The 25,414-nt window shown below is 49.5% G+C and overlaps 1 protein-coding gene across 1 annotated transcript in view; it reads left to right on the top strand.

Annotated features, from left to right (window-relative positions):
- LOC119402464 (dipeptidyl peptidase 1) overlaps nt 1-19,658 on the top strand; it is a 99,683-nt gene extending 80,025 nt beyond the window's left edge. Inside the window, exons 7-8 of the mRNA XM_037669621.2 lie at nt 6,893-7,064; nt 19,317-19,658. Coding sequence (XP_037525549.1) covers nt 6,893-7,064; nt 19,317-19,653 — 509 coding nt within the window. The 3' untranslated portion in view covers nt 19,654-19,658. The remainder of the gene's footprint in view (nt 1-6,892; nt 7,065-19,316) is intronic.
- Nucleotides 19,659-25,414: the final 5,756 nt, after the last annotated feature.

Genomic DNA, 25,414 nt, shown 5'->3' with positions numbered 1-25,414 from the left:
CTGCAGGCTGCATTGAAGCGAGGGGGTGGACCGCAGGCGCGCAAAGTGAGCTCTCGCGCCAGTTGGTGTGCCCGCTCGTTTGGGTTGCAGGAAGGAGATCCGGAAATGTTTCCCATGTGAGCCGGGAACCATGTAATGTGTGAGGACGGGAAATTATCTTCGCCCCTTTCTTGGTAGAAGAGCTTGTTGACAACTGTAGCTGCCTTCGAAGAGACGAGGGCAGCCGAAAAAGTTGTTATTGCTGTTCTGGAGGAAGGAAGGAAGGAAGGAAGGAAGGAAAATAACTTTATTGCGTCCTGCAGAACGCGACTGGGTCGCGCACCCGGCTCAGTCCCACGTAGGGACCGGCAAGCCGAGCCTGCCGGCCACCTCGCGGGCCCGCTGGACAGCCGTGAGCTGATCATTGGGAGCGGGGCTGCGTAGAAGCGTCTCCCACTCCTCCAAGGTGAAGCTTGAGTCCATGGCTTGGCACATGCTGAGGATATGCTTTAATGTGGCTGTCTCGCCGCATGCCGAGCATAGTCCGTTCGGGAAGACGTCCGGGTATGTCTCGTGAAGATACGCAGGACTGGGATGCGATTTGGTTTGGAGTAGTCGAAGGGAGACTGCTTGGGGTCTGTTGAGGTTAGGGTGCGGAGGAGGGTAAACCCTTCGCGCCAGGTAAAAGAATTTAGTGATTTCGTTATACGTGTACGGCGCGTCCCTGTGGCCTGGGTGAGGGACGGGATTGGAAGCGGCGCGGTCCGTCATTCCTCGCGCGGCTTCGTTCGCGACCTCGTTGGGGTTCGCGGGAATTCCCTGTACCTCCCGTAGTCCGAGTAAATGATAGAGGCTCCCGTGCAGCTTTGAAGGGCCACCGCAATGGCCATTTCTTCTGCTTCGTGGGTGAAGTTGGTAACTACCGTGGCTGCGTTGACGAGCGAGCCATGGGCGTCCACCACGGAGACGGCGTAAGCGCCTCGATTCCAATATCTTGCAGCGTCAACAAAGAGGACTTGCGTTTCGTTGCGCATGATCTTGGCGAGTATGGCCTTGGCTCTCGCTTTTCTCCGTCCTTCGTTGTGGGTCGGGTGTATGTTTCTGGGAATCGGATCAACTGTTATCGCTTGCGTGGCATTTTTGCAAAGTTGTGACTTCTCTGGCGGCATGAAGAGGGGCTGAATGCCGGCTTCCAACAAGATCTCGTTGCCCGCCCTTGAGAGCGAGAGCCGACTAATTTGGGCGTGCCGCTGTGCCTCAAACAGTTCGGTAGCTGTAGTGTGCAGGCCCAATTGGAGGAGTCGTTCCGTACTAGTATTTCGAGGGAGGCTCAGGACCCTTTTCGATCCTGTTCTAATTAGTGTATCGATTTTATTGAGCTCTGTCTTCTTCCAGTTGAGGAAAGGGGCGGCGTACGTTACTTGGCTGATGAGAAAGGCGTGAAATGCTTTCATGAGGTTGTCTTCTTTCACGCCGTCCCTTCTGTTGGCGACCCGTGATATAACCCTGGTGAAGTTGAGGACACTCTTTTCTATGCGTTTGAGTGCCTCCACGTTGTCACCGCTGTAAGCCCCAATGACCATACCGAGGACCTTGATTGTGTTACACCTGGGGATACTGCCTCCGTCCCTGGTACTTAGGTGAACGGGGAGGCAGCTAAGGGGCTGTCCCTTCCTGGGGCCGCGTTTGCACAGAAGGAGCTCTGATTTGCTGGGAGACAGCTTCAGTCCCGTATTTTTAAGAAAAGCTTCTGTGGTGTTCAGCGCTTGCTGCAGGTTCTGCTCCAGAGCGCCTAGTGGGCCGCTGGCAGACCAAATGGTAATGTCGTCCGCGTAAATCGCGTGTCCTACCCCCTGGACTCTTGAGAGTTGGTTGGACAGATCGTGCATAGCGATGTTGAAAAGAAGCGGCGAAAGCACTGACCCTTGCGGGGTGCCGATGTTGCCTAGCTTGTGCTTTCGGCTTCTGATTTGTCCAATGTTTATGGTGGCCGTTCGGTCAGCCAAAAACGATCGTACATAGTTGTGGAAATTTACTCCGAGATCTAAAGTGGAGATTTCGTTGAGGATGTGTTCGTGCCTGACCGTGTCGAAGGCCTTGGTTAGGTCGAGCGCCAGGATGCCTTTTACGTCTCTGGATTTATTGTCAATGACGGCGCTCCTGATGAGGAGCATTGCGTCTTGCGTTGAGAGCGATTTTCGGAAGCCTATGAGATTGTGGCGGAATAGGCTGTTTTCTTCAATGTGCTCAGCAATTCTGTTGTGAATAGCATGTTCGGCGACCTTCCAGAGGCACGAAGTAAGGGAGATAGGTCTCAAATTCTCTTCATGGAGCGGTTTTCCGGATTTCGGAATAAGGATTACACTAGGACGTTAGCGCTGCGTCCTGTCTGCTGTCTTTACCTCGTCCTTCGTGTTTTTAGCGCTAGTAGATATGTCCACAGTTAATACGCACCAACTAGCCCAACTCGCTTCTCTAATTACATTAGCAGTTCGCCAGTCATCCGGTACCCGGCCTTCAGTCCATGCAGCGTTGATTTTGCTCGTAATGATTTGTATGGCTTTGTCATCTAGATTTCTGAGCAGTTTGTTTGTGAGTCCATCTGGACCGGGGGCCGAGCGGCCGTTTAGGTCGTGAAGGGCGTGCACAATCTCCGATACCTCGAAAGGACGATCCAGCGAGGGTTGAGGTGTCCCCTTGTACTCGCGTGTCGCGTCGTCCCAGGGGAGAGATTTACTCTCTACCGGCAGGTATATATCTGCCAGGGTGTCAGCAAAATCCCGGGGACTAGTGCCTTCATTCGTGTGCAGATGGACGAGCCTTTCGACCATTATCCGCGCATTGCTCTGGGTCGGTTTGTTGCTGTCGGCGAATAGGTTCTTGAGAAGGCTCCACTTGCTTCCCCTTCTCATTTTACCGTCCGCCTCATTACAAACCTCGTCCCATTGCTGCGCACTCAGCTTTCTGGAGTGTTCTTCGATCTTTTTGTTTATTTCCGTTAGTTTAGATCGCAGCCTCCTGTTTAGCTTTTGCTGTTTCCATCGTTCTCTCAACGCGTTCTTCGCCTCCAGGAGGTGTGCGAGTCTGGAGTCCATGGCTGGCACCTCCAGGTCCAAGCTTATTTCTTTAGTGGCATTAGCCACAGTACTTTTTAGATTTTCCAGGAGCTCTTCGAAGGTTTCTCCTTGTCTGTCCTCGCTACCCCTCAAGCTTCGGAAAAGGTCCCAGTCGACGTACTTGTACGTCTTCGGAGGAGCGGGTGTGATGCGAACGTTGATTTCTAGGATGAAATGGTCACTACCAAGGTCCTCTTGCAGGTTGTCCCACGACCCTTCCGCGTTTCCTAGAAACGTCAGGTCCGGGGTGGTGTCCCGCTGAACCGAATTGCCTCTGCGTGTCGGGAATCTTGAGTCCGTGATTAGTTTCATGCCGAGGGTGTCTGCGCACTCGGCAAGGTTAATCCCTTTCCTATCATTGGTGGCGTAGCCCCAGACGTTGTTGTGCGCATTGAAGTCGCCGGCAACCATCAACGGTCTGTTCTTGGCTTGCGACGCGGCCGATGTGAGGAGTTTGGTAAAGTTCCTGAGTCGGTCAGTCGGGGAACTGTAGACGTTTAGTATGTAAAGGTGTGCGTTAAGGGCTCGACTCGGAATGATTTCTGTTAGCAGGGATTCCAGGCCTTTCTTGTATGTCGGGATGCCCCTCTCCATAAAGCTGACGTCTTTGCGGATGAGGGTGGCAATTCCCCTGGCTTGTTTGAAGTCGGGGTCCAGGGTCGGCCTGGAAACCCTGTACCCCGAGAAGGACATGTTTCGAATGTTCTTTTCGGCCCCGCACTCTTGTAAGATGATCACGTGTGGCTTTTCTTTACATGATCGGACTAATTGCGTTAGGTTAGCTTTCTTTTTGTTGAATGAATTACAGTTCCATTGCCATATCTTGAAAACTTGCGGTGCGTTATCCATGGTGTTGTTTTGGCATGACCCCGTGTATGTCGACCTCACCTATTGGTCCTGGTGGTTGGGAGGGTGTGGAAAGCGCAGGTTGGGGTCCCGGGTCCGCCGTGGACATTGTTCTCTTGGCTTTAAGTTGAGCGATTGGTCTTTCTAGGCGGTCGAGTCTGCCACAGATGTGCATGAGTGCCTCTTTAATATCAGTAATTGCCGATTGAAAGGTACTAGTCCCACACTCCCAATCGTCTATTGGGGGTCCTCGTCCCCACCCCTGGGGGCACACACCCTAGCAGTCTGTGCCGCATTATATTCTAGAGCCAAGCAGTATAATGATGGAATAAACTTTGCACAAATAACTTCCAAATGTTGACCGCACCAGTGAGGCAGTGACATTTGCATAACGCCTTGCTGCGGGGCCATTTGGTGCACGTATTACTTTGAAGAAAAACACCTCGAGGGCGCAACAAAAGAATGGGGCGCACTAAACAAGCGCTCGTGTAGTGTGATTTTCTTCCTTTTGTCCCGTTCTTCGAAATGGGAGATTTGTATTGCGCGCCTCACTCTTAATACACAATAATACCTTCCCCTGTCGCCGCCGGCGCCCCCCGAGGAATGAAGAACCTATCTCTGTGTGCGGAAATAGGCAAATACCAAAGATCAATGCGAACAGGAAGAGTAGATTTTTTTAAAGGATAAAGAGGCGCCTCTAAGACTTCTCCAATTTTTCATTACTGTTCGAATTTTTCTTACTTCTACTGACTGCAAATCTAAATCAATGAAAATAAATCCGACTGGCGCCTTGCGGCCCTCTACCTTTGAAAGCATCACGAACAGCTCATTTTTTTTTTCGTTTTTGCTCACCTGATAGTAGCGGACATGTTTCACTGCACCATAATATCATAGCAAAGGTGACAGCACAGAACTCAAATGGACTGAGCAGTGCACGCATTTTCAGTCGCTCGCCAGAAGTCTATGTATTACAAAAATTCACCATGCAAGTGAAATGAAGTGGCTGCTCCTGCATGTAAGTCAAAGCTTGTTTAGTCAAAAAGCCTGCATTCGCCTATCAGTGTTTAGCAGTTGGCAAATATCGGTGTTTAAGTACAACGAAAAATAGGGTACCGTCTTTTACAACCCTGCGCTACTGTCTAACGGCGTTCGCTGAAACAGAATAAAGAGATAAGTGAAGCGAAAGGAATGCCTCACCCGTTTCTCCCCCCTCTGTGCCGGGAAAGGGAGCTCCATACTCGGGCTTAGCAGCGCGACACTTGTGTTGAAGCAGGCAGCAGCGACGCTCATATCCAGCAACAATGAAATGTGGCAAAGACGCCTTATCGCCGACACGATCGCAATTATTGAAAAACAAATACACCGGCGCCCCTTGGATACTCGCTGGTGCTGGGTTCTTCACGAACGCGGCCGTCGCCGCTGAAAGCTGTAAAAGCTTCGCTTAATAAATTTTGTTTGAGAGACGGGGTTTGAAGCCGGACCCCCGTGGCTCGAAGGCAAATGTCGTAATCACTGGGCGATACATCCACGCTTGCAGGACACGAATTGGTCGGCAGCATACGAATGCGCTGTACCGACAAATGTAACATGAAAGCAATAACAATATGTGGGGTTTAACGTCCCAAAAGCACGATATGATTATGAGGGACGCCGTAGTGGAGGGCTCCAGAAATTTCGACCACCTGGGCTTCTTTAACGTGCACCAAATCTAAGTAAACGGGCCTCAGACATTTTCAACGTGAAAGCAAGACACTTGCTATGAAATTTATTGCTACGAGAGCTTCATTTAAAGGGACACTGAATAAGTAAAACTATAATTTAGTTTAGGCTGATAAATTATACTCTGAAAACTCTGGTGCCTTTAATTTCACCACCATAGGTTTACGAATGGATGAGAAACTCGACGTTCAAAGTCTCATTTTTAAATTTCCTGCCGAAATCCCCGACGGTGGCGTCACAGATTTCATGGTGTGTTTTTCTGTATTTTGGATACATTTCCTTAAAGAAATTTCCTGAAACTTGGTATGTTAAGTCTGGCTTCCTGAGAAGATAATGTACTTCATTTTTACCGATTGGGAACTACGCAGGCCCTAGTAGATGGCCGTCAAAATATATGACGTCACGGTGACTCGTGCGAGAGCTTCAATCCTCATTTTCTTTTTGCTCGTTTTCTCGCTTACGAAGTGCCTTCTCGCAGCAAGCGTGGTGTTCTTGGTATCTTGATTTACTGATATATGACAAAAATGGTTTTTCTGTTTACCGTCCCTGAAACCGTTTTGTCAGAATTAAGATAAAGGCATAAACCTCGCAGTACTATTGGCACAAAGTACCGAGACGCTATTTTCTTAGAGACTTAGACTGATTTTAATACACCAAGGCAAGGCACCTGGGCGCGCAAAAGGGTCATGCAAATAACGGGGAGCGCACGCTTGCCAGGACACGAGTTGCGCCGGCGGCCAGTCACGTTACACAGAGCGTAACGCCATCGGCCGGTCACGTGATCTCACTCTGACCAATCAGGTGTGCCGCGTGCACGCGTTCGTTTCAAATCTAGCGGCGGATTTACGACACCACGCGATCTCGCTAGCCCACCACGTGCGCACTCGCGCGCTTAGCTGCCCGACGGTTTTCAGGGCGTGGAACTTTTTTTTTTTTTTACATAATAGTGGTTGGTTGCCTGTCCCACATAACACTGGTTGGCTGTCAGCGACTTCCGCGTGGCTGTATGAGCCAAATTTCGTTCACGCACGCATTAATCACATGTCTATGTGCCCTATCCCGCAATGTATCTTGTTTGAAGGCCAAATAAATAATCATATTGTGAAGCGCGGAACTGAAAGGCAGCGCTAGTGTGTGTCCCGTCCTCGTCATTTCAGTTCCGCGCTTGATCACCAACAAGGCCAAATATCTACCCTCAAATAAATAAGCGACGAAATCAAAATGAACCGCAGGCTGCAGCGGAGGCTTCCCGTACCTAATCGGCGGCAAGTACGCGCAGGACTACGGCGTCGTGGACGAAACGTGCAACCCTTATACAGGACGAGACGGGCCCTGCAAGACGAACCCCAACTGCACCAGGCACTACGTGGCCAAGTACCGATACTGCGGTGGATACTACGGAGCGTGAGTATTTATTTTTGTAGCGTTAGCTACACTTGCCTAGCCGGAGCCGATTTCGCGTGGAGTGTCATGAGCCGTGCTGCGCATGCGCGAGGATCAGTGATGTCACACAGCTGGGTCACCGGAGCTGGCATCTCACGCGCTCTCCGACACCGCCGCGCGCGGCTCGCCGCTGCTGGTCTGCGCCGCATTCGAGAGGAGTGACGTCGTAGACGCACTGGCGCCAGCGCGCGCGCAGCTATTCGCCTTCACTATGCAGCCGCCGTCTGACACTGCGCTGGGGCCGCTTGATAGCGCCTCCGACTGGCGTTTGCAGGTGGGTAACGCCATGGAGAAGGAGAGCGCAAATGCTGCTCGACGGCGCAGATGAGCCGAGAAGCTTATCTCATTGGATGCCGAAGTAGTTGCCTGGCAATTAGCGGTTCAGCGTACGAAGAATAAATAGAAGAAGGCTAATAATCCTAGACAATCTCGAAAGCTAAGAATAATCAGCTGAACCTTTTCTAACGCTACGTATATCCTGGCATAGCCGAGCTAAGCCACTGCAAATGTTTTTATTTATTTATTTACAAGATACTGCAGGCCCGACTGGGGCCCTAGCAGGAGGGGCAAAAGTGTACTCGAAAAGGCGATACATAGACACATTTACATAGAGTGCATTGATAACAAAAGAAAGTCAGTGTCTGATTAGTACAGCAAAGCAAGAAAGTAATAACACTTTGAATATCTCAAAAAGTGTAAGGAAACGAAAACAAAAAAAAGCAATATTCACACAAAAAAGGAACATAAGTAAACTAACCTAACATCAATCCTGAAGACTCTCAATTACTTTTATACTTTGCACTGCTGATATTGGCAGCGAGTTCCACTCGTTAATTGTGCGCGGAAAAAATGAGAACTTGAACAGGTTAGATTTGGTGCTGTATGGGGTTAGTGATTCTTCATGTCGATGCCTTGTAGTTCGTGAGGCCAGTGATGTCACGTAGGGCTCAGGGGGAAGTAGCAATTGACGATTCTTCAAATGAAAGTGAAATTTGATTCCGTCAATTTTTCTTCGCAATTGCAATGAGTTTATGCCATAAAGATTCGTTAGTTGAGTCGGAGAGTCTGTTTGGCGGTATTTAAAATAAATAAATCTAACTGATTTTTATTGGATCATCTCCAATGCTTCGACATTCTTTTTCGTATGAGGGTCCCAGACAATGGATGGGTATTCGAACTTGGGTCTTTTAATGGACGAATATGCGAGTAGTTTGACATCAGGTGGTGTATTTTAACTTATGTCGCAAAAAGCATAGCTTACGGAAGGCGGATGTGGAAATGTTCGAAATATGTGTGTTCCAACTTAGTGTACTAGTTATTGTGACGCCGAGGTATTTGTAGTGAGGGACCTGTGTTAGCTGTTCTGAAGAGAGACTATACAGTAAAAGTAAAATGTTTTTCCTTCCACTCATATTCATGAAACCCGCTTTGTCAGCGTTAAGTTGCATTTCCCACTCTTGACACCACATATGTATGTTCTGTAGGATAGTATTCAGCAAGGCTTGATCATCCGGACATTTAATTTCATTAAAAAGCAAGCAGTCATCTGCGAAAAGACTAATCTCAACTGGTTCAATAATGACCTGGACAATGTCGTTGATGTACATGAGAAACAAAAGCGGGCTTAGTACGCTTCATTGCAGGACTCATGAGTTAACAGGCAAATGTCGTGAAAAATAATTGTCTGTAAGCGGCACTCGAGTTCACACGGCCGCTGTGTTTACAACGTGCGTGCTTGGCGCCCAAACAGAGACAATGGGCTAAGGTCCGGGAAGCGCTGCCTGCCGATCGAATTCACCGGCAGCATTTCGGCGCCCACACAAAAAACACTACACTACTTGAGTAAGACTTGTTGCTGGGCGAGTTGGTTGAAATCTATGGGGTACATTTTAGCGCAAACTGTCAAAGAAAGCACGGCAAAAGAGTAGAGGAAAGCAGAAAGGTCGAGTGCTAAACTTCAACTGTTTATTCCAAAGGTGAGGCCAACAACAAATAACCATGTGCGCATGCGTGCGCCAGTAAGGGAAAAAATCACACTTTCATATCAAATAGTCGCATCTCGTTTTGGAACAGACAAACAGACGTATCACTGATACAACTCGTGCCTCTCTTCCTAATATGGAACGCCTCCAATAACTCTTGCGCTAAAGTGTCACTGCTCCTGCCTATTATCTGGATCTCACGAAGCAGAGGCTCACAATTGCAGGCCACGCAATGCGCAGGCAAGTGCTCGTTTCTTTATTCTTTAAGGATAATTCATGCTCCCGTGCTCGGTCGTTGACACATCGCCCAGTTTGGCCCACATACGTCTTCCCACACGACAGCGGTATCTCATATACAACGCCCGTCGTGCATTTCACATAAGGTCTGGTGTGCTTCTTCTGCCAACCGAACTTTCAGTCAACGCGACTAATTCGCGGACACAGTCCGGCCAATTTGCGTGGAGCCGAGAAGACTACAGGCACACCGTATCTATTGGCAACCTTCTTGAGGTTGTGGGAAAGTGGGTGGACGAACGGGACCACTGCGGGCTAGCCTCCTTTTTGGACAGGGCTAGGCGTTTTCCTTTTTAGGCCCTTCACCTTCTGAAGAAGGGTTTTCGAAACGGCCACTACGACCGAGCTCGGGAAGCCGGCTGCATATAGCCTTGCCAATTGGTTCTCAAAACTAACCTGCATGGCGTGAGGACACGACTTCATAAGGGCGGACTCAAGGCAGTTGGTAGCGATAGCTCTCTTTACTTATTTCGAGTGGGCAGAATCGTACGGGAGCATCTCTTTCTGTGCACGTGGGCTGTACTGCCAACAAACACGGTTTTTGTCAAAGGTTAATAACAGATCTAAAAACTGGAGAGAGTTACAGGAAGGGGATTCGTGTGTAAAGAGCATGCCCTTCCCATGCAGCCTAAAGGCGGCTAAAACTTCACTAAGGCACTCGTCAAATGTAAAAGCATGGTTAGTCTTTAAAATGATTCAAAAATCGTCAACATACCTAAAAGCCTTAAGGAACAACCTATCGTCAAACGTACTCAGTAGGTCACGGTCAACAGACGCCAAGAAAATGTCACAGAACACCGGAGCGACACATGAGCCTATACATATTCCCTAACGCTGAACGTACAGCTCTTCGTTAAAAGAAATAAAGGTAGACTTTAAGTGGAATTCTAATAAAACCATAAAATTGTCAAGAGACATGCCCACTAAATTCTGAAAATCTACTACCCCATTGCGGTCAATACAATCCCTAACAGAGGCGAACATTTGCTGCTGAGGCACAGAGTAGAACAAATCTGTGACGTCTACAGAAAAACCGTGGGCGATAGATGCGTTTCCTTGCAAGTAACTGATCACATCTTTAGAACATTTGGTGATAAAAGGATCATCCACCTTCAAGCATTTTAGGTGTTTTAAAAGAAACCGGCTTACTAACTGCTGCCACGAACCTCTTTCGCTTACGATGGCAGGGAAAGGAATGTTTTCCTTGTGCGATTTTGCGGTGAAAAAACCTCCAATGAATCACCTTTGCATTCACATATTGGCTTCACTAAGTCCGAAAGGTTAAGTTCCTTACACAGCGCTAAAGCTTCTTTCTTAACTCTTGTGGCCTTTGCTTTCACAGGTACAAAGTTCTTTGTTATTGCTTGTTGCGCCTTGTCGTAAAAACAGGCCTCCTGTGAGCGCCACAAAGCGCCCTTCCTTGTCCGACTGCATAAGTCGAAAGTCATTTTCTTGGAAGAAGGACACAACCGATCTTGTTGGGTCTCTGGCCTTCCCAAACCCAACCTTGTTGGCCGTCCGACCTAGAGCATCCACTCCCTCCAAAAGGCAACGTTCTTGGTCTTCACTAGTGGCTTTCTTCGATACTCGTATATTCAAGGCTAGGAGTTCATGGACTGGTATTACAGGCTCATGACTGTATTTTGGCCCTTTGTCAAGAATGCAGGTGATGTCCTCCGGGATAGCGACATCTTCAGGCACCAAGACACCTGCTTTTCGGACCACCCTCTTGTTAGTTGGAACTTGCAGAAGACTTCTCATGCATCTTGACCACCAGAATTCGGTTGCCTGGGATGCCTGGCGTTTGAAATTACGAAACTGTTGCTCAGCAATTCAGGGAGGGTGCGAGGCGTAGCAAAAAACTCGCAAATGGTCCCAGCAGAGTCTGAATTGATTCCACAACTCCGATTCCACAAATCCACAACTCCACAACTTGTTGGCCTCACCTTTCGAATAAACAGTTGATGTTTAGCGCTCGACCTTTCTGCTTTCCTCTACTCTTTTCCCGTGCTTTCTTTCACAGTTTGCGCTAAAATGTACCCCATACACTACACTACGTAAACGCGAACTTCGGGCCTTGAGCACGTTCGCCCGGCGCTGTTGCCATGAGGCTTGGATCGACGAACATTCAAAAAGAACAAAAGTGAGCTTGCGAGGCGGGAACGCGAAGCAACGCATCGCCGGGGAAGAGCAGGGAGAGAGAGCCGAGACACGAGCGGCGTCGGACGCAGCTGAACGAGCTCCAGCACCGAATCCCGTTTTCTTCTTTCACATGTAACCCCGCCGATTCACTTGTAACTTCAGTTGAATACAGTTTTCTTCTTTAAATCGAACCTTGCCTTAAATTCCATCACTTTGGTCAACGCTGACATGGCGCAGCCGACAGGATGCGAATCGACCGAACTGCATGGGGAAGGAGAAACAACGCCGCGAGACGGAGCGACGCCACCCCGTACATCGTCATCAGACTCGGAAGCGACCATCGTCGAAAGCCTGCTCACGACCCTCGATAGCAGCACGATGGCCACCGCTACGAAAAAGCGACTCTTCGACGAGCTCAGAGTACGAGGTCTACGATGTTCCACACGAAAAGACGAGGTCATCGCACGACTCATCCGCGCCAACACCACTCGCCAAGCCCTAGAGCCGACGGACTCATCAACGAACGACCAGGCTGCCGACGACGACGAGAGCCAGGCGCACCTGGAGATGCTGTCCACCGATAACGCGAGGCTTCGTGCGGAGCTGAACAGTCTGCGAGCCCAACTCAACTGCGCGACCGCGAGTGAACAACGTGAGACATTGTAAAACGCCAGTCACAACTCTTTATTGCCAACAAAACGGCTAACGACACCAACCCACGGGCTGCATCATTCCGTCCCCGCTGACACAACGATGCCCTCGGGTTCGACGCAGTCATCCGTCACTGCACGACGGCACCAACCAAGACGCGGAACGCCCCGCCGCGCCGACTGTTTCAACGCATGGGGGAGAACCATCCATGGCCCAGATCCTCGCCGCGCTTGTGAACACGCAGGCCCTGCTCGCCAACTCGCTGTAGAGAGGTACACCGACGACAAGCCCGATCCAGATTCACTTCACAAGCGATACGTCATCCTCAATCCCCACGTTCAGTGGGACACCGCAACAAAGTGCCCACGAATGGATTGCGCAAGTGGAGAGAATCGCAGCGCTCGCCCACTGCACGCCATCGCTCACGTTGGTGATGGCAGCGAGCCGCCTGACGAGATCTGCCAAGGATTGGCACAGCGCCTACGGCTCACAGCATGACACCTGGGAGCAATGGAAGGAAGCGCTCACTCATAGATTTAAACGGAAGCTGACAATGCAGGAGTTCCTCGACCTGCACACGAAGCGACGCCTTCAGAGCCACGAGACCATTGTCGAGTACATGTACTCAAAGAACGCCATTCTCAACAAGGCGCCGTACCTTCTAGCAGAGGAAGAAAGAATTTGTCTCATTCTCAGCGGCATTGAGGACGACACATGGGCCAACCCACTACCAGCCCAACTCTGCGGCACCGTGACTGAACTTATCGACAGAGCGGCTTTGCTTGACGCGAGGCGTCGCATGAGTGTGTGTGCCGATAACGATAAGAAGCCGCCACCGTCGACAACGAGCCGTGGTCAGGGTTCGAACCAGCGGGTACCAGCCAGCAGCTCTGTCAACTTGCCGACGGCCAACTCGCGCAGCGATTCTTCGGGAGCTCAGCGCCGCGGCCCACCACTGCTCGTTCGTGCTTCAACTGCGGCGACATCGGTCACCTGTCCCATGATTGTCGCAAGCCGAAAACGCCAGCAACGATCAGAGCGGACGAGAAACGAGCGAAGAGGGACAACAGCAGCCACGGAACAGGGACTACATGCAAGCGAACTGTTTTTTGCATTCGACGGGCGGCACATTACCAATTGGGTCCGGTACTGCTACAACTGACCCGTCCGCGTATGCATTGACAGTGGCGCCAACATATCCATCATGAGTGCCAACGCCTTGACTGACGACATTCCCACGCAAGCATGGGTCTCGCGCGAGGACATTGAAGTGCTCAGCCGCAGCATACGTCCAACTCTCGCTGCGACGCTTGATGTGACACTGGGCCCCACGAATGTGTGACTCGAAGACGTCGTGGTAACGGAACTGCCCAGCGTCGTCGACCTGATTCTGGGCTCGGACTGGCGACGAGTTGCCAGCGTTGACGTAACGTTTGACACGTCAAACGATGTGACCATCGTCCCTGTCGAGCCCACCGGAAAATCTTCATCATCCGAAGTGCCACCGCCGAAACAAGGCACACCACACCGCACCGGGGAAACGCTTATCGCGTCATTCTGCCGGCAATCGAACGAGAACGTTTTCAAGGACGACGGGTTCATGCGCCTCAACACGAAATGCCCCGCACCCGACGAAGACTTCACGAGTCTGTTTGAAGACGTCACACGGAGCATAACAAAGGATGCCACCGAGGCAGAGAGGGACCAAAGAGGTTACGGAACCATCGCCACCGAACGACACGGGCGCCGGAGGACAGGCGCAATTTTCGGGAGGGCCGTGTCAGCGGCACTCGAGTTCACAAGGCCGCTGTGTTTACAACGTGCGTGCTTGGCGCCCAAACAGAGACGATGGGCTAAGGTCCGGGAAGCGCTGCCTGCCGCTCGAATTCACCGGCAGCATTTCGGCGCCCGCACAAGAAACACTACACTACGTAAACGCGAACTTCGAGCCTTCAGCACGTTCGCCCCGCGCGGTTGCCGCGAGGCCTGGATCGACGAACATTAAAAAAAAAGTCGTAGTTTCCCCGCAATGGCGAAGCAATGAATGCGATAGCAATAAAGTGGAATGTAACGCGAAGAACGGAAGGCAGCTCGAAGTTGCCAGCGCGTCGCTCGAGCCCAAAGGACGCACGAAAAGAACGCACACAGGACGAGCGCGAACTATCATGCGTCACAGCTCGACACTTGAAGCGCACTGCTCAAACATAAAGCAGGACGCACGAAACGAACGAACAGGTACAAACAGGACGTGCGCAAACTGTCACAATTGTTATTTATTTCTGTTTGAATAGCGCGCTCCTTTCGCAAACGCGGCCGCTGCGAAGTGACCTTCGTACGCTCTGTGGCTTCAGCGCGGATATTGCGGGGAAAGCGCAAGACATACAACCGCCTGCTCCACCCCCCCCCCCCCGGCCGCCCCCTTCTCTCCTCGAGATAAGCGCATGAAGGCGACCACGCCCTTTAGCGCGAAGACCAACGGCGTTCGCAGGAGCGGGGCCATGATCTTTAAAGCGCGCAACGCGCGCACATCGCGCCATCTATGTGGCGAATAAGAAAGCATGCTGATGGAAATGGTCCATATAAATAGCCCGCCGTTAGGAGCCTGAAAGACGGTACTGTTGGTGGCGTAACCGTCTAACGCCGCTCGCAGGAAAGCGAGAGGTCGCCCGTTCGATTCCGCGCGTCAAAAAGTTTTTCTGAATTATTTTCTTTGTTGCTTATATATATATATATATATATATATATATATATATATATATATATACACGGTGCGTGACGGCGGCGACGGCACAAATCAGCCGAGACTGTCCATATAATTGCTATCGCAATAAAAGAACAAAAGTGAGCTTGCGACCCGGCAACGCGAAGCAACGCATCGCCGGAGAAGAGCAGGAAGAGAGCCGAGACACGAGCTGCGTGGGACGCAGCTGAACGAGCTCCAGCACCGAATCCCGTTTTCTTCTTTCACATGTAACCCCGCCGATACCCTTGTACCTTCAGTTGAATGCAGTTTTCTTCTTTAAATCGAACCTTGCCTTAAATTCCATCACTTTGGTCAACGCTGCCAGTCAATACTTACAAAGTGTATGCGGAAACCAAAGCAACGATGAATTCCGGTAGTCCTATGGTTTTTAACTTTAAAATTAGTTTTGTGTGACAAACAAGATCGAAAGCCTTTCTAAAATCTAAAAATATTACGTCTGCCTTGCCTGATTTATCTAGAGTAGAGGCAAAATATGGATGACTGTGATTGGTTGAGTTACTGTGGAAAGACCTTTCCTAAAACCATACTGAAATGGAGACAGTACACTGTTATCATTGAGAAATTTCGTCATATAAGCAGCAATATTATGTTCAAGGAGGAGGATGTAGATGCGGACACTGACCAAGTCAAGGTGAAGAACACAGAGACGTTTCGGTACCCGTACGGGTTCCTTGTCCACACTAAGCAGGCAAGAGCCGTGTGTCGCTTTTTTATGCCAAAATGTGACGTAATGAACGGGTGTAACTGGCAGGTAGATTCCCATCTGTCCTGTTGATAGTGTCCTCAGTCGTCTGGATAAAAACAGATTCCAAAAGTAGTCTCGTGGTCGAATTCTTTTCCTTGGCTGTTATAGCGGCGTTGTCCCAATCGATGAAGTGACCGTGATTATCAGCGGGCTCAGCAAGGGCGTTTGACGCTTTCTTGTTGTTGCTGACGTCTCTTTGATGTTCCTTTAATCTCCTGGTGAAGTTACCAGTTTCGCCGGTGTAACTGCAGCTGCAGTCTGCGCATGGGACCTTATAGACAAAACCGGGGTATCGCTTGCTGTCTAAGCGATCCTTCACGTTCACAAGCTGATTCCTAAGCTTGTTGGACGGCATGTGCGCAACGCGAAGGTCATATCTTGAAAAGATACGGCTTAGGGCTTCGCTGACCCCAGCAACATAAAGGACGCCGGCCCGTCTTCGAAACGACCTGCCCTGGGATGGCTCGGGATGGAGGACACGATCTTCAACATTTTTAATAAACTTCTTCGGGTACCCGTTCGTCACTAGTTCTCGATGTATTGTTTGAAGCTCTTTCCTCATTGCATCGTCACTTGAGCAAATGCGTGTTGCCCGCGTCACCAGGGAAGAAACAACGGATTGCTTGTGGCAGGCTGGGTGGAACGAATTGAAATTCAGGGAGTGTCCGGTATGCGTTGCTTTCCTGTGCACAGTAAACGAAAGGCTAGTTCCGGTACGGCTCACCTGGACATCGAGGAAAGGAAGGCCGCTGTCACACTCATATTCTGCGGTAAACTGTATGGCGGCTTCTGTAGAGTTGAGCAGACGCAGGAGCCGTGGGGCATCACTCTTATTGACATTGCAGAAGCAGTCGTCCACGTAGCGGACGAATATCTTGGGCTTGGGAACAAAGTCGGCGAGCGCCTTCTGTTCAATGACCTCCATAACCAAGTTCGCCGTAGTAACGGAGATGGAAGCCCCCATGGCAGTTCCGTGGATGTGCTTGTAACACTGCTCGCGGTAGGTGAAGTACGTGTTGCTTAAGCAAAATTCCAGTAACTCACATAAGTCCGCTACCTCCAAAGGCGTGCGCTCCGCGAGCGTTTCGTCCGCCAGCAAGACCTCTCTGCATGTTCCTACGGCCAAGTCGACAGGGACCGAAGTGAAGAGCGAGTTGACGTCGAAGGACACCATTACGTCGTCTTCACCCACGGCAATGTCGCGCGCTTTTTCCACGAAAGCTGAGGAGTTGGCAATGTGTGTAGCTGTTTTTCCCGCGAGTGGGCCCAACACTTGGTGTAGGTAACCCGAATGTCGGCGCAGCGGTGACCTTGTGAAGTCGACGATGGGCCGTAGCGGAATCCCTGGCTTGTGTACTTTTGCTAGACCGGAAAAACAGCTACACACATTGCCAACTCCTCAGCTCTCGTGGAAAAAGTGCGCGACATTGCCGTGGGTGAAGACGGCGTAATGGTGTCCTTCGACGTCAAGTCGCTCTTCACTTCGGTCCCTGTCGACATGGCCGTAGCAACATGCAGAGAGGTCCTGCTGGCGGACGAAACGCTCGCGGAGCGCACGCCTTTGGAGGTAGCGGACTTATGTGAGTTACTGGAATTTTGCTTAAGCAACACGTACTTCACCTACCGCGAGCAGTGTTACAAGCAGATCCACGGAACTGCCATGGGGGCTTCCATTTCCGTTACTACGGCAAACTTGGTCATTGAGGTCATTGAATAGAAGGCACTCGCCGACTTTGTTCCCAAGCCCAAGATATTCGTCCGCTACGCGGACGACTGCTTCTGCATTGTCAATAAGAGTGATGCCCCACGGCTCCTGCGTCTGCTCAACTCTACAGAAGCCGCCATATAGTTAACCGCAGAATATGAGTGTGACAGCGGCCTTCCTTTCCTCGATGTCCAGGTGAGCCGTACCGGAACTGGCCTTTCGTTTACTGTGCACAGGAAAGCAGCGCATACCGGACACTCCCTGAATTTCAATTCGTTCCACCCAGCCTGCCACAAGCAATCCGTTGTTTCTTCCCTGGTGACGCGGGCAACACGCATTTTCTCAAGTGACGATGCAATGAGGAAAGAGCTTCAAACAATACATCGAGAACTAGTGACGAACGGGTACCCGAAGAAGTTTATTAAAAATGTTGAAGATCGTGTCCTCCATCCCGAGCCATCCCAGGGCAGGTCGTTTCGAAGACGGGCCGGCGTCCTTTATGTTGCTGGGGTCAGCGAAGCCCTAAGCCGTATCTTTTCAAGATATGACCTTCGCGTTGCGCACATGCCGTCCAACAAGCTTAGGAATCAGCTTGTGAACGTGAAGGATCGCTTAGACAGCAAGCGATACCCCGGTTTTGTCTATAAGGTCCCATGCGCAGACTGCAGCTGCAGTTACACCGGCGAAACTGGTAACTTCACCAGGAGATTAAAGGAACATCAAAGAGACGTCAGCAACAACAAGAAAGCGTCAATAGCCCTTGCTGAGCACGCTGATATTCACGCGGTCACTTCATCGATTGGGACAACGCCGCTATAACAGCCAAGGAAAAGAATTCGACCACGAGACTACTTTTGGAATCTGTTTTTATCCAGACGACTGAGGACACTATCAACAGGACAGATGGGAATCTACCTGCCAGTTACACCCGTTCATTACGTCACATTTTGGCATAAAAAAGCGACACACGGTTCTTGCCTGCTTAATATGAACAAGGAACTCGTATGGGTACCGAAACGTCTCTGTGTTCTTCACCTTGACTTGGTCAGTGACCGCATCTACATCCTCATCATGATACCTGACCGGACGAACTTTCGTCGAACTCTTGACTATGTTCAAGGAGCTTACAGCAAGACGCGGTTAAAGATATCGGTCTATACTTCGTTAGTAATGAGGAGTCGCCCTTCTTTAGCACTGGTACAATTCTTGCCGTCCTCCAGTCCTCAGGAATGATAGCTGTCGTCAATGATTTCTTAAAAATAAGTACTAGAGGTGGAGCGAGCATCTCAGCATATCGGCGAAAGAAAAGATTGTGTATATTGTCAGGGCCAGGTGATGATTTTGCCTCAAGGTTTAGCAACATTGATATAACACCGGATAATGATACAAGGTTTGTTTCGGCACAGCTGACATGATTCTGGTGTAAGGGTTCAGTAGGGTTGGAAAAGCCACCGTAAAAATAGGCATTGAACTTTTCAGCAATGTCTTGTTTATCAACGATGACAACATCATCCTGTACAATGCCGTCGATCAACTTCTTACTTTTCCAAACAAATTGCCAGAACGTTTGTGGTGAACCAGGAATGAAACTAGGCAGCGTGTGATTAAAGTAGTGCTGCTTCGCGCTACTGATTGTTTGGTTTAAGATTTTCTGATTATTCTGTACTTAAGCGACAATACGCCAGCAAGATCTTGCTGGCGCATTGTCCGTTATATATTTTAATTTTTATTTTTCGACACACCGCCCCACATCTTCGTGCGGTGATGAAACCTTCCTTTTCGTATTTTTCCAAACGCTAATTGTGCGCATGCGCAAGAGAGAATGTAGCCAGTTTCGCTTCCGAACATATTTCGCTTTGTTGTATGCCTAGCTTCGATTAGAGCTTAGCTGTGAGTGCAGTATAATCTTACGCTTTCATGGATGACGCAGCTCGAACGAGGAAGTGATGCGATTGGCGCTGGTGCACGGAGGCCCCATCGCCGTGGGCTTCGAGGTGTACCCGGACTTCCAGGCGTACTCTGGTGGCGTCTACCAGCACACTACGCTGCACCGGCAGCTGGGCGCCCCGTTCGACCCGTTCGAGCTGACCAACCACGCGGTGCTCGTGGTCGGCTACGGCTTCGACGAGCACTCGCAGCTGCCCTACTGGACGGTCAAGAACTCCTGGGGACCCGAATGGGGCGAGTCCGGCTTCTTCCGCATACGCCGCGGTAACGACGAGTGCGGCATCGAGAGCCTGGCCGTCGAAGTCGAGCCCATACCCTGAATAAACGAACGCCTGCCAAATGTCGCAACCCGATCAAAGCTGTCATGCAGCAGTTTGCAGCCACATAGGAAATCTACTACACGGATTTATCAGAAAGAGACCTTTTCACGGAACAAACCAAGTTCACAAATGGCAAAAAAAAAAGCGGTGCAATACAACGGCGACAAGAAAGACCACCAGCGCTGACAGGTGCGTTCATTTTCGCTGCAGAAATATATGCGCATTCAGGAAAGCGGAAAGACAGAGGAGAGGGCTTTCCAACTCGTGCCTTTATTTGCCAAAGAAACGCTCATCTGCGGAGATATTTTCGTCTGTTGGTGCGATTTAGCCAGCATGGATGGCAAAGGTCGACAAATCAGGGCGAGTGAGGTGGAAAAATCCTCCCTCTATCCTCCGTCTTTCCCCTTTCCGGAACAGCAAAAATGAATGCCCTCGTTCATAGTCAACGATGGTGGTCTTTCTTCTCTTCGTTGTACTGCGCTGTTTTCTGCATTATACTCGCGTACCAGCAAGCCCAATTTCATACGATTTCAACTTTCAAGTTGAGGCGAATTCGCTCTGGTCCACAAGACGAGAACAGGCACTCGCCCCGAGTCCAAATCCCGGACAACAATGTTTTCGTCGACTATGAAGCTGGTACGTTAGTCAGAACTTTTCGCCTCCTAACTTGGCCCATGACATTAAAAACGAAAGGCGCGTCGAACCTATTCAACCGAACGCTTCCTATTCGCACCAGCCTATAGAGTTAGTAGAATGGAAAGTTGGGCTAGTTGGAATGCATGCATGATTGATGCAGCGCTAAAGAAGGAGACGAAAGGAACACAGAGTGCACAGGACGAGCGCTCGTCCTGTGCACTCTGTGTCCCTTTCGTCTCCCTATTTTGCTCTGCATCAATCATGCCTATATAGTTACTCAGGCTATTTTTACTTTCTCTTTAATTAACTCATTAATTATGTTTATCTATTTAATCATTGGCTGAAGACCCAAAGTATCAGCGCAGATGTTAGAGATCACCTTCAGAAATCACCGAGTGAATATTTTATTATACGATACGTCTCACGTATACAGCCCTTTTTCCCGCGTTGCAGTGAAAGCCCGCAAATGTTTAAAAAAACATGGTTGATCCCTATGTCACAGGAATCGATAAAACGCGAAAGTGAAAGGTGTGTTCACAGACGTAGTTGAGCGTTTGTTGTGCATTATTTCTCCCCACGGGCGAAGGAATGAATGCTATATAGCAACAAATTGTGATGTCACGCGAAGAACGGCAAGCAGCTCGAAACTTGCAACGCGCTACTCAATCAGAAAGGACGCACGGAACGAACGTACACAGGATGAGCGCGAATTGTCACAGTTCTAACTTATTTCTGTGTGAGCAGCGCGCTTCTTTCGCTAAAGCGGCCGCTGCGGTGAGCGAAGTGACCTTCCTGCTCTCAACGCGAGCTTCCGGTGAGAGCGCAAAACGTACTACAAACCACCGCCATCACGAAACAAGCGCGCACACGCACGAGCGACCACGCCCTGTAGAGACACGCTCTCATCGCAACGCGTGAGGCGACGACCTTTAAAGCGCGCCCTTCGAGCCCTTCACGCCATCTCGCTATCGATAACGAAAACACGCTGATGTATCACCGATTTTAGAGTATCGCCACCAGCAAATGGTGTACATATATAGCCCACCGTTAGCATGGCGAAGAACGTGCCTTTGTGGCCGAATCGTTTCGTGCCACGCGCTGCGGAGCGAGGGATCGTAAGTTCGACTCCCGGTGACGGAACCTTTTTTTCTTAGTCATCGGTTAGTCTTTATACTTTACAACGTCATATCCGTGACGGAAATAGGTCAGTGCAGCCGTGGTGGAGCCCAGCATAAAAAACTTTCGTGTTAAAAAGAAAGTCGCGTGACTAAGCGCTGGCTCATTTCTATTGTGCTGCTTTCGAGCATGCCATCGGTGAAACATGCCGCCATCTGCGTCTTATGGGCGCTTTATTTCGCCTCGGCAGCGCTCGGCCAGTAGGATGCATTTGTCCCGTCATCCGATAGAAAGCTGGACGCCCACATGCCGGCCACCATCGAAACTTCAATAATACTTCTTTTGGGCCTAGTTGGTACATATTCCTGAGGCAAAAGAAACAGCGCAAACACACAACACGGCCCACATAGAAAAGACACAGACACACAAGCGCTGACTATCAACTGCTTTATTTCTGTGGAAGTCAAATGCATATATACGCCCAAGGCAGCCTTACAGCACATGCGCACAACAGTAGTTGAAAACTGACGTGTTACAAAGATGAAGTCGGTGTATTAGATACGCGCAGACATGAATTCATACTAAGATGAATGGAGGGACAATGATGTATCGCTGATACAAGGCTGAGCTCTTTTCCTTATGTGGTAAGCTTCTAAAGCCAGCCGCGCATACTCATTCTCGCTTCTGCCTAGGATCAACGTCCCTTCAAATCGCGCTCACAATTGCTGCAAGTATTAGAGCCACAAGATGGGCTCCTTTATCAGTGTTCTTGCTAACGTTTTGCGCATCTCCCCGTTGTCTGCGCCGAAGAAGCTTTCGAAGCTATGCTCCCGCACCTGCGGTGTGAGCAGAGGTGGATGCCAAATCTGACACGGTGTTTCTCTCGTACCGTGTGCCGTCGGCGTGGTTTATGCCATCCGCTCTCATGTGGTAAGACCTACGTTGGTCAAACGGGGAGATGCGTCAACGAGCGGCTCAGGGAATATGCACAAAAAGTCAACAAGAACGCTAATAAAGGAGCCCATCTTGTGGCTCATATTAATTCTTGAAGCAATTGCGAAGCGCGATTTCAAGGGACGTCGATCCTAAAGTCACTGCATCGGGAAAAGTACCGCGTTCGTTTTCTCTTCGCCGCCGCACCCTTTCGGCGGCTTCGCCACATAAATAGTCCAGCTCGCTCGCCTCGCTGGTGTCTCCCGGCCGCCGACGCACGCGTTTTGAAGAGCGATTGTTGTCATAGCCTCAGAAAAGTGTGCAGGAGCATTACGACATCCCGTATTGTTTTGACACTTCATCGCAAGCCTGTCGAGGCATCGAAGAAGGCCTGGGTGCTGCGCTTTTGGGTGCAGCAACCGGCGAGAAACGGGCAAAGCCCTCTTTGCTATTCCTAGCGCGAAAAAGGATGCCAAGCGACGGGCTGTGTTGCTGCGCAGAATACGGCGTGAAAAATTTGTTCCCATGACTGATTCCCGCCTTTTGTGAGACAAGCGTTTCATTGAGAATTCGCAAATGTTGTTTCGGGGAATGTTTGCGCCTCCGCTGCACTAGTGCAGCTTGTTTCGCGTGGTTGCCGCAGAAAGTTCATGCAAAATAACATTGTCGGGCAGCTCTTAATTATGTTTGGCGTAAAACTGACGCCTTTGGATTCACATATAACGATCAGTGCGCCATTAAATCTGACTGCTACAGATTGCTATTGTGTGACGTGACTGTATGACGAACATAAATAACAGTGTGTACCATGAAAATAATGGCACGCATGTCATGTAAGGCATGATTTACATGTTATGCTCATAGTGCACCCGCGGGCGGTTCGCTGGCTTGATATGCACCAAGATTGGTAGCGCGTGAAGTGATTGTATAATTGTATCTTTTGGGTCAATCTGGCAGATCCCACGCATTGTGGGAATCAATCTAATGCGAAGCAGCCAGCAAAGAGCTGCATATATCGCCTTGTTCGTCTTTGAGGCAGATGAAGTCATTCATATCATGACATCTCGTTCATGATATATCGCATGTTTGTCATACATGCATGCATGTAGAATCTGGGATATACAACGCATGACCTGTAATTTATGTTCGTCGCGCACCCATGTCATGCCATACCAAATTTGGTATACATCCAGTTAACAAAACGGCCGGAAGCCGACAAAGACAGTGTAATGTAAACCATGCCGTACATGTCATGCATGTCATGATTTTCATGTTACCACCTGTCATGTTCTTCATACAGTCGCCTCGCGCTATACAATTTCGGTGTATATCAAGCTACCGAACCGGCCGCGAGCGCACCATGAGCGTGGCAAGTAAGTAATGCTGTACATGACATGCAAGTCATGATTTTCATGTTACCACCTGTCACTAACGTTTGTCATACAGAAATATCTCGTCATATCAATTTTGGTACATATGCATTTCATTAAACGACCGCGAGCGCCCCGAGACCACGTCATGTAAATCATGTTTTATTTTTTTTTATTTATTCAAAACGCCTTAAAGGCCCATTTAAGGGCATTGAGTAAGGGGGGCATCAGTATATACATTGCAATAAAAATACAGACAAAAAGTAAAAAACAAAGAACAAAAAAAATACAAATGATAAACAGCAAGGTGCAACAAAGTTATACAATAGAAAAACGCAACGAAATCAGGTTATCGCGAAAAGTTTCACGATTAGAGATGGATACGATGTGATGTGGAAGGCTCTTCCAATGTGCTACACTCTAAGAAAAAAAAGAGTATGCGTGACTCTTTTCGGAGAGTTCTGACTTGCCACGTATAGGACTCTCTTTAAATAGTCACGGTGACTCTCTTGGTGGGTCAGGGTCGGCTCGCTCTAGGAGAGTCCCCTGACCCTCTAGGAAGAGTGCAAAGACTCTCATCGGGAGGATCACGATACCACTTATAGGGAGTCAGACGACTCTTGCCGGTAACGCTCCTAGGGGGGTCAAGGGACCCACACCGAAGCATCACGCGACTCCACAAGTATTTTAAGCTACTCATTTGATCCTTGCTCTACTTTTGCGCGACTACTGTTGAAAATAGTGGAGTATTCATTTTAAGCAAGTCCAGTAATACTTGCCGTTCTGCCCAGCGACTGTAAAAAAGAATAGTTCAGTTTTAGCATTATTTTAATAAAACTCGTCAAAACAACACATATTTTCCAGCAAAGTTAGATAGAAAGCGCGAAAAGATGGTCTGTGATTTCCAATTAAGAAGTTTGGGTATTCCTCATTTGCATGCTTCTGTGAGTATAGCCAACTGAAATGTGTGACTGTGATGTGCACAGTGTCATATGGTGCTAAATGAACAGCAGAAATCGATCGCCATCATGTTTCCATATTTATTCCTTGTGATTAAGAATAAATCAAAAAGTGGTGACGGCTTGAGGCATCAGACTTGTGACTTGCTAGGTTGTCGCTCCTGTCCAGCGTGAGCACAATGAAAAACGGTATCTGAAAAGCAGAACGTGATATTATGATGAGAAAATGAAATTGCAGTAAAGGTTTGCAAAACCTACACGATAAGTGGTTCACACAGACATAATAAAGGCTAACAACAAAACAAGAAAGCACATCCTCCGGCAGCCAGGGGCATGCCGTGAGCGGCTATTGACCACATGTTTTACAAACGTAACCCATCCTTAAATAATCAGATAAACAGATGCGAGTACTAGGGCCCGAACGACACCCAGCGCGTGCGTACGCCGTCTACGTCGAGATCAGACATGTCATATGCTAGAATTAGCGCACATAACTCCCACAATCACGTACACTCACTCGATTCTGTTATATTGCCCAACGTCATCGCAGTGTATGCAAACCACGAAAACAGCAAACAGAAACGAGGGAAAAGAGTGCACGCCGGCGGCCGCAACAACGCGCGCCGTCGAAAGTCTAGAGCTTTTTCACTTTACCGGCGAGGCGTGTCCAACTTGAATGACTACCGCATACGTTCTGGAAGCCACCGTACTATATCTGCACCTCAAACTACCGTCTTTAAGCCAACA

The sequence above is a fragment of the Rhipicephalus sanguineus genome, chromosome 8, assembly GCF_013339695.2.
Source record: "Rhipicephalus sanguineus isolate Rsan-2018 chromosome 8, BIME_Rsan_1.4, whole genome shotgun sequence".
Classification (NCBI taxonomy): Eukaryota; Metazoa; Arthropoda; class Arachnida; order Ixodida; family Ixodidae; genus Rhipicephalus; species Rhipicephalus sanguineus.
Note: the sequence above shows the minus strand (reverse complement) of the source record. Positions and strands in the feature narration are given on the sequence as shown.